Source organism: Tasmannia lanceolata, unplaced genomic scaffold (assembly GCF_043159265.1).
Source record: "Tasmannia lanceolata isolate RefF3 unplaced genomic scaffold, GAP_Taslan_0.1 ptg000015l, whole genome shotgun sequence".
Taxonomy (NCBI): domain Eukaryota; kingdom Viridiplantae; phylum Streptophyta; class Magnoliopsida; order Canellales; family Winteraceae; genus Tasmannia; species Tasmannia lanceolata.
Genome location: NW_027518692.1, coordinates 41,368,314 through 41,384,260, shown reverse-complemented (window position 1 = coordinate 41,384,260; position 15,947 = coordinate 41,368,314). Strand labels below are relative to the sequence as shown.

At 36.5% G+C, this 15,947-nt stretch overlaps 1 protein-coding gene across 1 annotated transcript; it reads left to right on the top strand.

Annotated features, from left to right (window-relative positions):
• Positions 1–1,906: 1,906 nt before the first annotated feature.
• LOC143847298 (CBS domain-containing protein CBSCBSPB1-like) lies at positions 1,907–14,525 on the top strand. Its single transcript, XM_077356089.1, has 14 exons — positions 1,907–2,313; positions 5,108–5,276; positions 5,532–5,664; positions 5,745–5,915; positions 6,617–6,695; positions 6,808–6,921; positions 7,059–7,125; positions 8,323–8,428; positions 8,530–8,588; positions 11,554–11,660; positions 12,503–12,636; positions 13,037–13,122; positions 13,236–13,325; positions 14,107–14,525. The coding sequence occupies exons 1-14, from the start codon at positions 2,204–2,206 to the stop codon at positions 14,287–14,289; spliced, it is 1,608 nt and encodes a 535-aa protein (XP_077212204.1). The 5' UTR covers positions 1,907–2,203; the 3' UTR covers positions 14,290–14,525.
• The last annotated feature ends 1,422 nt before the right edge of the window (positions 14,526–15,947 follow it).

The window sequence follows — 15,947 nt, the reverse complement described above, 5'->3', positions numbered from 1 at the left end:
TCATCGTCTCATAACCTACAAGGATTTTCCGCTTCATACATGTGATTATGCATGTCACATGTGCATAATCAAATCTATTAAATTGGTAGGCAACCACAAGTCTAGTGCATTTACTCTTATATTATTTTTTTCAGTATCATTTTATCTACCAAAAAAAAAAAAAAGAAAAAAAAAAAAGTTCCTACCCATCAATTGCAGTTTGTTCTAACACAAATAGGGTGCAACTTGGGTCGGGTTGAGCTTTTACTAAAAAATGAATCTGAATCAACCCGAACCCGACTTAAGTTTAAGGTAAAAGCTCAACCCGAATTCTGAAAAATTGACCCGAGTTGCACCCCACAATTGCGTGATTCTAGAAGGGAAATGATATATACGTCTCCTTTGTCTTTATTGGGCCACTTAAGTTTAAGGTAAAAGCTCAACCCGAATTCTGAAAAATTGACCCGAGTTGCACCCCACAATTGCGTGATTCTAGAAGGGAAATGATATATACGTCTCCTTTGTCTTTATTGGGCCACCCGCTTGTTGTTAAAAGGGTAGTCACAAATACTCTAGAGGCCTAGAGGGGGCTGGCCCAGGTAGGTAAAAGGGGGGCGGATATATCACTTCCCTATAAACTTGATAAAATAAGACTTTCTTAAGAGGTACGTCGAAAGAAGCTAAACTGTTTGTCTTTGTCAGTGTTGATATAATAACTGAGGAGTGCATGTGGTGTTGTACCAAAGATCATATTGGTTGCCTAAGTGGGATCCACCAAAATCAATGGTCTTGATCGCATTTATATGCTACATGAAATCCAAGATCGACGATTAAGATCATATCTCAATAAGTATCATCGCAGAGGTAAACTCATAAACTCATAAACTCATAATTTAAGCTAACAATTCTTAATGTCCTTTACTTTGACCTTATAAAGGCTTAGCGTAAAAAAAATATTTTTTCTTGAATATTGTCCATGCCATGCGCGTGATGTGGTGACATCTAAATCTAATCAGCGAGTATCAAACAAAAAAAAAGAAAAAGAATAAAGGAGGGCTGATATCATTTTCTTGTATTTAAAAAAAGACCCTCCAAACCTTTTTTTCTTTCTCACGGGTCATTACCTATCTCGACCATACACGTGGCTGGACTCAGATGATCCTCACCGTTTATTGGGTAAACCCTATTCTCATACAGGGTTTATGTTAGAAATTTCCTATAAAATAATCATAGCATATGATCGGCTTATTATCTGTTGATTGTGGACTCAATTCAGTCCAAAAACCGAAATTTGTACCCAAAACGGTTCTAGCTATCCGAGGAAAAAAAAAGGCACATTTGGAATTTTTTGTTTTGAAATGGAAGGCACAGAGTTAGGATTTCAGTTTCTCTTAAAAACAAGGAAAATTTTTTATTTTAGAAAAAAACTCCATGGAAAAATTAGTTTGCCAAATGGGCTTAGGATTAACAGATCAGATTATGATTGTCGTTCAGATCAACGGATCAGATTATATAAACGAGGTAGAAGTGAGCCCAATAAGTGTCTTTTAGGAAAGAGCCTAAAAAGATTTTTTTAGGATAAATTATTTTTAACTGATTAATACGTTTTTGGAAGTAATATATTTCCTGCCCTTTTCTTCCCCGGGCCACCCCATAAAAGGAGAGTAGTCATAAACATGGTTTTAAATTTCGACCGAAATCCGAAATTTCGAAATTTCAAACTCCGAAACCGAAATTTTAAACCTTGGTCATAAATATATGGGAGGGGGAGAGGGAAGAAAAGGGGGCGATTATATCACTTCCCTATATTTTCACTCACATATGGTGGGGTGGGCCCAACAAAGATTCGTGTGGGCCACCAATTGCAATGGTTGGGCGAGCTACCTCAATTGTTTCCCCCGCAAAACTGGAAAAATCGATGTTTTGTGTGGTGTAAGGAGAAAAGAAAAGAATAATAAAACGTTTGAAAGTTTTTGTTCTTTTGTCTTCCAAATCCCACCTCCAGAAATTCTCTCCGTTTTCTCTGAAATTTCTCTAGGGTTTCGCTCTGAACGAAAAGGAGATTCGATTCTCTTCTCCGATATAGAAATTTCCGATCGAAATCTCTGAATTCTCTTTTTGTTTAAACGCTGCGTGAGGATCAATCGAAGGGAAGAATCGATTTTCTAGGGTTTTGAATTAACGGAAAATCTCCGATTTCCTTCCCCCTTTTTTTTCCACGGAAATGAGCGGCCAAGGAGGCTCTTCTAGAAAGAGCAAGACGCAAGGGAAGAAATCTTTGGATAATGGAAGCAATGATTCCGGATTAAGGCATTCCTCCTCATCTCGTTCCTTGTAAGATTTTAATTCTGCTCTCTCTCTCTCTCTCTCTCTCTCTCTCTCCTTTGTTTTTTGGGTATTGTGATTGAATTCTGAAAATGTCTTCAAAAATGCAAAAACAAATTGGGTTTCTTATTTCTAGGATTAGATAGTTTTGAGCATTTTATGTTAATGCTATTACTCTTCAAATATATTGAGTTAAAGCTGCGTTTTGTGACCCATCTTGTTAGGTGTTTTGGGATATGTAGATGATTGCTTAAGTCCTCTATCATGAAACTTGCCATTATGAGTGATGGATTACACATTGAATTTTTGGATTGTTTTATGTTAGGTAACACAAATAAACAAAGAAAAAGATAGAAAAAAAGAGAAGGGAAGGGTTGATTTGAGGCAACCGGACCTCCTGAGCTTCACTTCGAGAGGAAACATAAGTTTTTGTTTTGGTTGCAAATTCTCCTACTTTTCATTAAGATATAACTTCTTAAATACAAGCACAAAGGATTAGCTATCACTACCCTATTAGCCCACTTATATGACACATAAGCAATAACTAACACCCACGACTTTAAAACACATACCCACAACTACATAATAACTACATACTAACTAACCCCACATACATTACTAACATGCACATATCATTCCTTCCCCCCTTACAAACAATCTTGTTATCAAGGTTGAATTGTTGGAGAAAATGATTTATTCCACCAAGTTCCCAAATCCTATTGGACACAATTTTGTTGAACAACATGCCATCGGGCCTTCATTTTCTTCGTGAACAATGATCATGATCTTTCAAATCTCACTTTCAAAATCTGTTGTCTTCATAGGTGGAAGAAAATACAATTTTTCATAGCGGCGCATCAAAGCAATGGAATGATCGAAATGGTCAACAAAATCAAGATGATCCTTGGCATGGTGTTCAACTAAATCATCTTTGCTACTATCGATTCTCGCTTTTTTCGCCATTAAAGATCAACAATTTTATATTTAACTTTCCTTCATCCTTGCAGACTTTCTCGATCGATATGCTGATTTTCTTCAAGCCTTCCACAAATCGTCGATGCCCTTTTATAAATTTCGAAACTAGTACTTTGATCTCCCGAAAATCATCATATATGGAATCCAAAATCTCCCAAGATGTAGTCATGATGGAGGATCGACTGCTCTGATACCACTTGTTAGGTGCCTAATTGACTGTAACACAAGTAAACAAAGAAAAATATAGAAAAGAGATGGGAAGGGTTGGTTCGAGGCAACCGGACCTCCTAATGGTTCAATACGAGAGGAACCATAACTCTCTTGAAATATAAGTTTTGTTTTGGATGCAAATTCTCCTCCTTTTCATTAAGATATAACTTCTTAAATACAAGCACCAAGGATTAGCGAATCAATACCCTATTAACCAACTTACATGACACATAAGCAATAACTAACACCCATAACTACATAATAACTACATACTAACTAACCCGACATACATCACTAACATGCACATATCATTTTACTCGCCTAAGATTGAAATTTGTTGCTTCTGGTCATTGTTCTACTAATGACCATGATCCATGAATCTATCAGATGAAGAGGCACATACTGTTTGCTTGATATTGTTTGATGTTCATGTGCTCATGTGTCATGTCACGAAACTTGGCATTCAGAATTTTGAGTTGTTTGAGCATTATTATATTATTCTCAGTGCACCTTGAATACATGAATTGCAAAGTTACCGCCTAACAAAATAAAAAAAAGCATACATTGAGTAGGTTCGATTATAGTTCATCCTAGTTCTGTTTATAGATACTTGATATATTTATTTCTCTTTACTTAAAACAATGGGTTTAGGTCTTCATTATTTATATAAAAGAAAAATAAATATTTAAAAATTGTTTGTCTTATTTTGTTGCCCTACGTTCGTAAGAGTTGGTACTTGTTAGAGATGCCCCTGTTAAGAAGCTAAATTATGAATGCATATCTTACTAGTTCATGATCTTTCCTTAATCTACCTTCATATCTCTGCTAGTGTATTATTGGATGATGATTATATGAGTTCCTTATATTTCAATTTCTACGTACACGTCATGTACTTTGTGTTGTACATCAACCCAACTGCTTACTCTATATTTGGCTTATGACATATTCTTACTGTTGCCCTCAGAACTTGTTTATATGGCATGATCTTTTCGTTTTCTTTTTCGATTTTATACTCTTTTGATGGGTTGAAATCTGAAAACTAGTTACACTAATGTTAATAAGAATTAAGCATTGATAACTCACTAGTCACAACCTCAAGTCTGAGGGATACAGCCTGTCACATGTAAAATTCAACACATGGAAGCTACTGTTATATTATTGGGACCCATTTAGCCCTCTTGATGTTTTGTTTTTCAATTCAGCTGATATTTAGTTCCAAGTTTGACATGTTGGAAACATTTTCTTCTCAGAAAACTGTATTTGGCATTGTCTATTGAGGAATAAAATTTCCTAAGCATTTGGTCATCATTTTTAAACTGCATCTTATTCTTTGTTACTTTAAGTACTGATTGCAACAATTGAAACATTCAAATGGATATGCAGGGTTATTATGAATATGAATAGAGACACCCCCCTCCCCCCCCCCCCCCCGGCACCCGAAGGGTGTTTATAGGTTCAGCCATAGGTTTTAGTTTTACAGACTTCTGAATGCTTTTGCTGACCATAGAACAGATGGATCGACCCATATACGTACAAGTACAAAAATTTTGTGGAGCATATGTAACTATAATAGTGACTTTATACTAAACACAGTTCATTCCTCCATCTTTGGAAACAGGGCTCTAAGTGGTGAGCGGACGGTGAAGAGGTTGCGATTGTCAAGGGCTCTAACAATACCTGAAAATACGATTGTGTATGAGGCTTGCCGCCGGATGGCCGCTCGCAGGGTTGATGCCGCTCTACTAACTGATTCAAATGCTTTGCTTTGTGGCATAGTAACTGACAAAGTTCGTTCATTTCTCTTTTCTATATTCTATTTAGGCCCTGTTCATTTCAGATTATGACAACCGACTGTCAGCCGTAAACCTATTATTGACTCAAATTTATATGTAAATTTGAGTCCAATAATAGATAAATTTGAGTCCAATAATAGGTTTAGGGCTGACAATCGGTTGTCATAATCTGAAACGAACAGGGCTTTAGCGATGTATTAATAAATATGCTGTAGCACCTAACGTGTTCATGTCTTTTTGTTGCTGAAGGATATAGCAACACGAGTGATTGCTCGCGAATTAAAGCTTGAGGATACACTTGTTTCCAAAGTCATGACAAGGAACCCTGTTTTTGTCCTTTCGGACACATTAGCGGTGGAAGCATTGCAAAAGATGGTGCAAGGTTTTTAAGGCTATTGGGAACTGTACATTCGTGAACAGTACATGTCCCTTTGCTCACTATCACAATATTTGTTTTGGCAGGAAAGTTCAGACATTTGCCTGTAGTGGAGAATGGTGAAGTCATTGCCTTGCTTGATATAGCAAAGTGTCTGTATGATGCTATTGCTCGTATGGAAAGGGCAGCTGAGAAGGGTAAAGCCATTGCGGCAGCTGTTGAAGGTGTGGAAAAACATTGGGGGACTTCTGTTTCTGGTGGGTTCAGAATGTTTCAGTAAATGTCTGTTCTTAGCATTTGTTACCCAGTTACTTCTTTCTCTTATCTTCCATTATATATTAGGGGTGGCCAACCGGTTCGGTTCTCGGTCCTGGGTTACTTTTTTTTTCAGTTCTCGGTTCCCGGTTCCATGAACCGTAAGAACCGAACCGAGCCGTAGTACATAGTAGGACCGAACCGAACCGGACCGAACATACCGGTCCGGTTCTCCGGTTCTAATGGCTAATTACTAATTACTAATTATAATTTATAAAATTTTTTATTAAAGTTATAATATAAGTTACTTTCTTATTATAAGAATAGTATTATCTATTACTTATTAATATTATAAGTAATTTATATTAATAAGTATATGTATAATAGAAATATAAAAAGTATTATATATATATAAATATTCAAAAGTTCAGTTTTTCGGTTCCAGAACCGAACCAAGAACATTAGACCCGGAACCGAACCGAATAAGTTCGGTTCTTCATCAGTGGAACCGAACCGGACCCAAAGTATTTTTAAACGGTTCGGTTCTTCAGGTCCGGTTCGGTTCTTCAGGTCTGGTTCGGTTCTGGCCACCCCTATTATATATACTAACTTTAAATTTGATGATTAATTATGTCCTATAGATTCGTGATGTTAAGAAACATAGGTCATATGCCCATGTTCATTATTCTTGGCTTCTGTGCAGGTCCTAATACATTCATTGAAACTCTTCGGGAGAGAATGTTCAGGCCCTCTCTGTCCACAATCATTACAGAGAATTCAAAGTAGGTAATATCCTCATTTGGAATTGTATTTACTTTTTTCCTAGCACGGATTCTTTTGTAGAGGAAAATGGTTTTAGATTTCTTTGACGAATTGAGATGGGTGTTTTTTCAGATTACTAACAGTCTCACCAAGTGACTCGGTGTTAACTGTGACAAAGAAGATGCTTGAACATCGATTAAGTTCAGCCGTTGTAACAGTTGAGAATAAACCACAGGGAATACTAACGTAAGCACCTTCTCAATCTAAAAATGAAGAAAAAACTTAAATTTTTAGAACTTTATTGTGATCTTAATTTATAATTTGGTAAAAAAAAATCTTGATGGTTATACATGATTTCTTATGCATGTTTTTTAATTATGTAGATCAAAGGACATTTTGATGCGTGTCATTTCACAAAATATTTCTCCAGAGTCAACTCCTGTAGAGAAGGTATGAACTCTGCATTACTGAGTGTGTCAGCGAAATTCTAACCATTGTCACCTATTCCACCACCAATATTCTTTCTTGTCATTACCAACATTGGATATTGGAGTTATAGAATTATCAAATGGGCGTGGATTTTTCTCCATGGCTCATCTATAGTAAATTATGCTTATCCATCATAGAAGAATCCTATATGTATAAATCTAATTCTACACACACACACACACACACTCTCACTGGGAACATGCCACTTCCTTTCTGATTCAGTGCATATATGTATGTATGGGTCAACAATGTATTGGCATCTTAACATGCCTCAACTGGAATGGATGTCTGAATAATTTGGCATAGATTATGGATGAAATTGGCATAAGATATTTTTTGGGCTTTTAATTGAAGTTGTTGTTGTCATGGTTTTAAATTTCAGTTTCGGCTGATTTCGGTTTCGGTCTTGACCAAAATCCAAAAATTCGGATTTCCGATTTCAGTCGAAATTTAAAACCATGGTTGAAGTCAATGTTGTCAACATAGTTGCCAACCCGTGATTCGATTTCTTAATTTTATGACTCATGACTTGTAAGACTGTAAGAGTTTTTGACAAGAACATAAATTTAGTTGAAAAAATATAATTATATATCAAAATATAGCATGTAAAAAATATAACCCAATGGCACATAGATGAAGCTCTAAGCTATAAAGATAAATAACTATATTCTTGTAACTTGCATGCACAAAAATAATTAAGTTCTAAGTTCCATCTCCCAAGTTTTCAACCATCAAAACAAGAAACAGGCCAAGGAACTCGAATTGACTCGTAAGAGTCTTATTTTTTTCGAGTCGACACGTAGCGGCTTGTTTGAGTCACCAGACGACTCCTAAGAGTTTTCAACAGAGGTGAGTCACCTAGCGAGTCGCCTCGAAAGCCCAGGGACTCTAGTCGGGAGTTGACTCATACGACTCTTAAGAGTTTGACAACTAATGGTTGCAGTTATTTCTATCTTCAGTCCTTATGAAAATATGCTGTTAGTTATCCTCTTTGAACATGCTCAGGATTACATTACCCTGATATATCACTTTTTCCAGTGTGAATTGCCAAAGATAATAAGTGATGTAGCAGTTGATGATGTTATCCTATACTTTCTATTGAGTAAATCGAAGTTTTCTTTGCACTCTAAGCCCCAACTATTGGCTTTTGATATCCAGGTCATGACCCCTAATCCTGAATGCGGAACAGTTGATACACCTATTGTTGATGCTCTGCATACTATGCATGATGGGAAGTTTTTACACCTTCCTGTTGTGGATAGAGGTACTTTACTTATAAAGGAAAAATAAAAGATAAATCTTTATGCTTTCAGGTGTTGTGATTTCTTAGTATTATTTCTGACTAGCTTGAATGATCGGAAACAGATGGAAATGTTGTTGCTGTTATTGATGTAATTGAAATCACCCATGCTGCAGTAGCCACTGTAAGTTGCCTCTCTTGTTTTCATGTGGCTGATTATGGACGGTTTTCTTTTTTTTTTTTGTAACTCAAATGACATGAACTCTTCTTACATCTGCGTCATTTGTGGTGATAGAGTTAACGACTCACAAGTGAATTTCTAACGGATGTCGCCTTTATCCTTTCTCTGATGTCTTTCAGTTTTGATGCCAACATGCTAAATTCATGTTCCAGAAGAGAGTTTATATTTAAATATACATACATATATGTCTCTCTCTCTCTCTCTCTATATATATATATATATATATATATATATATTGAGAGAGAGAGAGAGAGAGAGAGAGAGAGAGAGAGAGAGAGAGAGAGAGAGAGAGAGAGAGAGAGAGGGAGGGCTCATCTACCCTCATTAGTTACGGCTATTGTCATTTACACCATCCCAAAAAGCTATACCCTGACTTTTGGTTAACCTCCCCTAGTCTCCTTCCTTCATAAATGGTGACGAAAATAGTAACCCTCTCTAACTGTACTTAAACCCACCTTCTCTCTCAACTGTAACTCCTTTTTCTCTCTTTCTCATCTAACCCAACCCCTCTTTCAACTCTTTCAACCGTTCCACTTCTCTCTCTCTCTCTCTCTCTCTCTCTCTCTCTCTCTCTCTCTCAATTTGAAGAACACCTATGTTTTGTGATTTTGATTTATAATTTTCATGTGAATTTCTGTATTCTACTATAATAATCTTGAAGGTCATATTGAGCAAATCTGTTATGATGGTAAAATTGAGTAATGTCAACCATTAAATTTAATGATTATTTTATCTCAAGATCCAGTGGTTCGATTTGAGTCATTATATTAGTTCTATTTGAAAGCTTGTTCAAGCCCTAGATTGCCTAGATTAGCGTGAGTTTTACATAGTTGAAAGTTAGAGAAAATCTCTCTCTCTCTCTCTCTCTCTCTCTCTCTCCCTATATATATATGACACACACACACACACACACACACACTCCTTTCCTCTTTTCTATCTTCTCTCAATTCATGTGACCATAAAGGATATTAAGGGCATTTAAAGAAAAACGGGTGAAAATGACTGAGTTTAGTGGTGTGTATATGTGTGCAGCAATAATGAAATACATAACTTCATCTGGATTTGTAGGATCATTTAGAATTGCTTCACTAATCCTATCGGGAAAAATATCACGGGTTGCTCCAAATAAGCGCCAAAAGGTTACAATAAACCAATTGTGTGGGCAACTCTGGCGCTAGATTTTTCACATCTTTCTCCAACACATCTTTTGTTGTGCAACTTGCTTTAAATGCAGTAAAAAAGGCCATTATGCTAATAGATGTTTGAAGTACTTTAAAAAGAAAGTTCAATAAATTCTTTTAAAATCTGAAAATATTTCTAAAAAAGCAATAGATGATCTTATCAATAAATTAAACCTAGATTCAGAATCTTCTGAAGAAGACACTAACTTCTCCTACGATAAGGAAGAATGTGATTATGATAACAGTAGCACAGAATCATAAGAAGAGGAAGGATCTTCTCATATGTAGACACTCCGTGGATACTCCACTGTATATACATACGTAGGTGCTCTGTAGATACTCAACTTTGTACGCCTACCCCACTGAGTACCTCACTGATGTTGCTACCTCCGAAATCTATCATTTTAACATTACTTTAGTTCCTCATACATGTCTCTTCAGGTGTTTTAAATGACTAAAAAGCTTTTTTTCCTCGGTTTGCTCACATGAACTGAGAGGGAAGAAGGGAGCAAAGTTGAAGAAAACAGAGGAGGAGGGACAGAGAAGCAAAGAAGAAGAAAGATGGTTTCAAGCAGCACTTCTATACCCAAGTATTTTGCATCGACGAACACACTGATTAGATGCACTTTGATCGTAACTTTGAAAGTGATCAAAAGGTTGAGCAAAGGGGTGCGAGATATTGGGGATTTTAGCTGGTAAGTGGGATATGTTTTAGATGTGGCAGGAGGGAATGGTTTAGTTTAGAAACAATGGGATGGTTTTTTTCCCCTTTGTTATCATGTGACTGGTTTGGTTACCTCTAAATTTGCTCACTACCATCTTACCTATTTGTTCAACAATAGGATGGTATAGTCTATTGTAAATATATCTCACCGTTCTTCCTTTTTTTTTCTTTTCCTCATTTCTTTGTTCCCATCTGTCTCCAACTCTAGTGTTCATTTTCCTCTTTCACTTTACTCAATTCATGCAACCAAATTGAAGAGAAAAGGGCGTCTTTGTCAATTAAAAGAAAAGCATAAAAGATATATAGAAGAGATTAAATGTGATTGGAAATGCAAATTTTGAGACCGTGGTATCAGTCCCCTTGTCTCCTTTTGTTTGTTGGGTGAGAAGATATATGTTCAGAAGTCAGATTAGCCTGATTGGCCATAAATCTTGATCAATGAAACTAAATAATCATTTGTGCTGGCCATTCATCCCTACATCTTAGAGCCATGACAGTTCATAGGATCTTGCCTAAGTGACCTGCTATTCAAATATAATAGAATAATTGAGAGCATAGACTTAATAGAAATGGGTTCAATCGCCCAACCAGATCATCTGTTTCACTGCCTTTTCTTTTGTTTCTTTCTGTCCACCCCCTCGGTGCAGGTGGCATGGTAGTAGTGATGGACTGTGGACATTTGGATAGTGCTTTCACCTTTTAACCTAATATTTCTTTTGTTTAATATTGGGTTATGTTTCTTTGTTTATTATTGTGTCCATGTTGAAAGTTCATGATCATACAATGCACAGTAATGCACTATAACTCCAACATTATCAACAAGCTGTACTCTTAGTCGAAAAGTTCACTCGTTTTGAAACTTTTGTAGACGCAGATTCAGGCTGAATTGAACCTTTCTTGATAGTATTTAGGTGTTAATTTCTCTCTCTTTTTTCCTAGTGAAATCTGTAACTATTTCCACTATGAGAAGTAATTTGGATTTCATGTTTTGTGATCGAATTAGGTTGGAAATAGTGGGGGAGTTGGAAATGAGGTGACGACCACTATGATGCAAACGTTTTGGGATTCTGCCATGGCCTTGGGGCCTCAGGATGATGATGATTCAATGAGGTCATTTGCTCCGTCTCATTGCACCGTATTCATTTAGTAGATATCTATGTCACAAATATCTCCTATATTTTCAAAATATTGCGTTTTTATCGCGGAGTTTTGAGAAAACGACACAATCCCGAAATGATCCCGAGATGTTAAAAATATAGCTATGTTTTCTTTTTTATCATAAAATATCGCGATAATATAACGATATTATTCCTATATTTTTACAAATTTTTTATTCTATATTTTTTCTTAAATTATATATATATATATATATATATATATATATATATATATATATATATATATATATATATATATATGAGGAAAGTGTTGGTGAGCTTAAGCGCCCCAATCACATGGGTCCCACATTTTCTGTGGTGATCCAAACCATTCATTTGCAAGGCCCTATCATAGATAGGGTGTGTACCAAAAATCAGCTCCATAGGATCATCCTAACCCCTCCATTTGTGGAGGACAAAAATGGGCAGATTTGTGGACAAATAATGTCTGTCCATTTTGACCTCCACAAATGGATGGGTTAGGATGATCCTATGGAGCTGATTTTTGGTACACACCCCATCTATGTAAGGGCCTTTCAAATGAATGCTTTGGATCATCCTAACAAAGTAGGCCCCAATGTGATTGGGCGCTTAAGCTCACCAAACACTTTCCTCATATATATATATATATATTTGAGTAATTTTATGTTAATCATTTTTCCCTTTATAAGCCCGAAAAAAAAAAAAATCTGTCCCGAGATTCTCCCATGCTGAGAAATTCCCGAGAATGATATTTGTGACATACTTTATGATCCTTTTTAGTGTCTTACTTACCAAATCGATGCCATATTTCAGCGAGGGGTCTCTAAGACTACCATCTGAAGAAACAGACACAGGGAGGTCTGCGTCTTATCCATCATCAGGCCTGGTTAATACTTTTGGCTTTAAGCTTGAAGATAGAAAAGGCAGGATGCATCGATTTAACTGTGGTAATTGTTGCATCACACTTATATACAAAACACATTTTATTAATTTCCATGCAATCCGGCTGTTTGGATGTGTGGATTTTAGAATCCAGTTTTTAGTTTGAAAGTGGTGTAAAATTCTGAATTTTACAATCCATCATCCTGAATTTTAAGTAAGAAATCCAGGTTTTAAAAATCCCTCTCCCATCCTGAGATTTCTAAAACCAGGAAACATGGGACGATCTCCTACTCTCTCACTCTCGGAAAGAAGGGCGAGAAATCAGAAAACAACCGACGGTCTCCTTCTCGTTTCCCATCCAGGATTTTGAGGAAATCCAAGATTCTAAAATCCGTGTATCGAAATAGCCCCTAATTTTTTTTCATACAATCGTTGACGTGATTTTACTGGTGCTGCCAAGTTCAGATACACGAAATTTGACGGAGCTTATAACGGCCATCCTTCAGAGGGTAGGAAATGACATCGATCGGAACCATCTTCCACAAATTACGGTACATTGGAATCATGCATTATATTTCAGATTTGTCTAGAATGGCTGTCCTTTGGTTCTCGTACTTTATAAAAAGGCTTACTTTGAATGTTTGCTTGCTATCATATTTTGTAGTATGAAGATGAAGAGCATGACAGAGTCATACTTGCATCAGACAGTGACCTTGCGGCAGCCATTGACCATGCTAAGTTAGCTGGTTGGAAGGTATGTTGGTTTCTGTATTATTCTTCTTTCTTAATGATCCTATTCAATATGATCCTAGCCTCTAAGAGTCTCTTTACCCGAGTTTTTATCAATTAATAGTAGCTAAAATGTTATCTTCACACATTTGCCAATTGCCTAGTGTTAATAGGACTGAAATTATTAGCTTTAGTAAAAATATTAAAAAACCGACAGAGAATTTAGGGCCCGTTTGGATACACCTTGGATTTGGAGTTGAATTTGGGATTTGAAATTCACAAATAGTGCCGTTTGGATGACCATTGACCATATAAAGATTTGGATTTCAAATCTAAATTTAAAAGTCTCTTGTTTGCAAGCTGTAAATTTGGATGTGAAATCTTCTTTTTTTTTTTTTTTTTTCTGAAAATGATAGCCAAATTTGGATATGAAATCTTACAAAACCAAAAATGCCCTAAAATACCCGTGACATAAAAAATGATCAAAATATGTTGTATCGAGTGAAAATGACCAGAGTACCCCTTCATCATGGAAAATGACCGAAATACCTCTATATCGGGTAAAACGACCAAAAATACCCCTAAGACGTGGTAAATCCAAATTCAATTCCAAATCCAAATCCAAGGTGTATCCAAATGGGCCCATAGTGTTTCTTGTTAGGAGATAATGTTATTTCATTATTTCACGATATTGATTGTTATTTACGGTATTTGTAATAGTGTTTACCGTAAACTAGGGTATTTACAAGTTATAGAAACCCATGTTATCTAAACAATCTTTGATCTCAAAATTTGGTGTCCAACAGGGTTTAAGGTTACATTTAGATTTCTCGGGGTCGAATAATTATAAAAAGCGTGGTGGGTCTGGGGGCATGGATTACGCAAACAGAGATTCTGCATGGGCCGCTGCCTACAGTGCAGTTGCTACTGGAGCTGCGCTAGTTGCCGGTCTTGGTTTTATGGCTTACTTGAAGAGGTCCAGTGCCTGAGGGGGTTTGCCCTAAAGAAAGGTGTCCTTTTCCTGCCTAGGCGCTTTAGTTTACAACCTCAAATTGAATTGGGCAATGAAGTCTGCTCAATAATGATATATACATTTGGAACCCGGTATAGAAATTAGGCATGACACCTATGTCGGTCTGTCCAATATGTTCAAAAATAAAAATAAAAGCAAATCAGATCAGACCACTGCCATGGTGCAAAGTAATTTGGTCTATTGGTGTTAAAACCAATTCCTCACACAACTGGTACGATGGAAGTACCACCCTTGATATTTGATCCAACAACAGCTTATTAAAAACTGAGCTGCTGTTGGATCGGATCAAATATCAAGGGTGTTACCTCCAAGACTAGCGTGTCCGTACACTCAGCATATAAAATCTCCTAAATCCAAATTGTTTAATCGTCCACGGCTTTTTGTAATATTTCTTACTCATTGATAAGACTCATTTGCTTGTACAATATTGCAACTTTCTCGTGCGAAATCAGTCATTACAGAGTACAGACACTTATCCTCGCTCATTTTTTAAACGAAGGAGAAGGATGAAACTATAATGCGCTTCTCACATGAGAAGCTTGTGGAGGAAAAGATATGTTAACGGGCCAAGAAATCAAATAATGGAGAAGTGGGCCCACGCCAGATTATACATTGCCATCATCTAAGAAGACTAACTTTGCATTGTCGGTCTGTGGGTCGGCAAGGCCACTGCTCACTTTCATTCTTTCCTTTATAACTATCTACTTTTTAAAAAAATGAGATTTCGTGCTTAGTGACTAGATAAGCATGGATTTTTCATTAAGATAATCTGTTAGTGACCAAAACCCATTTAGCAATTGCAACAGTTGGATTAGATCTGTGTGAGTTTTCCATGACTCAGGTCCATTGATGTGCAAAATCAACGGCTCTAATTCTCCGGATCAAATTAAGCGTCAGGGACTCTGCAAATGTATTTTTCACCACTAGAGTCTGTCTCCTGAATGTTTCCTTCATAATTTTATTAGGGTGGTGATAAATTCGCCCCCCTTGTAATGTGATTTGACGTCCAAAATAGGGTTGCAACTCGGGTCGATTTTTTGGAATTCGGGTTGAGCTTTTACCTTAAAAAAGGGTTAGGTTCGTGTTGATTTCACTTCATTTTTTAGCAAAAGCTCATCTCGACCCGACCCAAGTTGCACCCCTGATCAAAAAGCATTAAAGTCTGTCACAATTCACGTTATAAGGGGTTAGAATTACCCTACAAGTGGGTGCCAATTTATCATCTCCCTTTTATTAAAGCATGGCAATTGATGGTGACATGAATTTTCTACTCAGAAGTCATCATTTTTTAATTATAAATGAGTTAAACTAAGCTGCTTTTTACAACTTTAGTAGAAAGGGAAAACAATGACTTTATGTAAAGAGGAGATTTTATATGTTGTGTGCATCGCATTTAAAAAAAAAAGTAATGTGGGCCCACTTCATAGGATGATGCAAACCGTTCATTTGTTAGGATCAATTTCAGGCCATTATAAACCTACTTTTCAGAAAGCCCTACACAATTAAGGGCTTTTGGTGCCAAAGATTTTACTTCAGAGTGAAGGTTTCTGCAGCTCTTTCAAAATGAAAGGAAGGAAAACAAGAGGGTGCAAATATCATTTTGCTGGCAATCAT

Bases quoted from the DNA above. Each gene is read 5' to 3' on its own strand.
- LOC143847298 (XM_077356089.1), top strand. From the start codon at position 2,204: ATGAGCGGCCAAGGAGGCTCTTCTAGAAAGAGCAAGACGCAAGGGAAG. The intron at 5,277-5,531 runs GTTCGTTCATTT...TTGTTGCTGAAG, and splicing joins GTGGCATAGTAACTGACAAA to GATATAGCAACACGAGTGAT. The intron at 11,661-12,502 runs GTCATTTGCTCC...GCCATATTTCAG, and splicing joins GATGATGATGATTCAATGAG to CGAGGGGTCTCTAAGACTAC.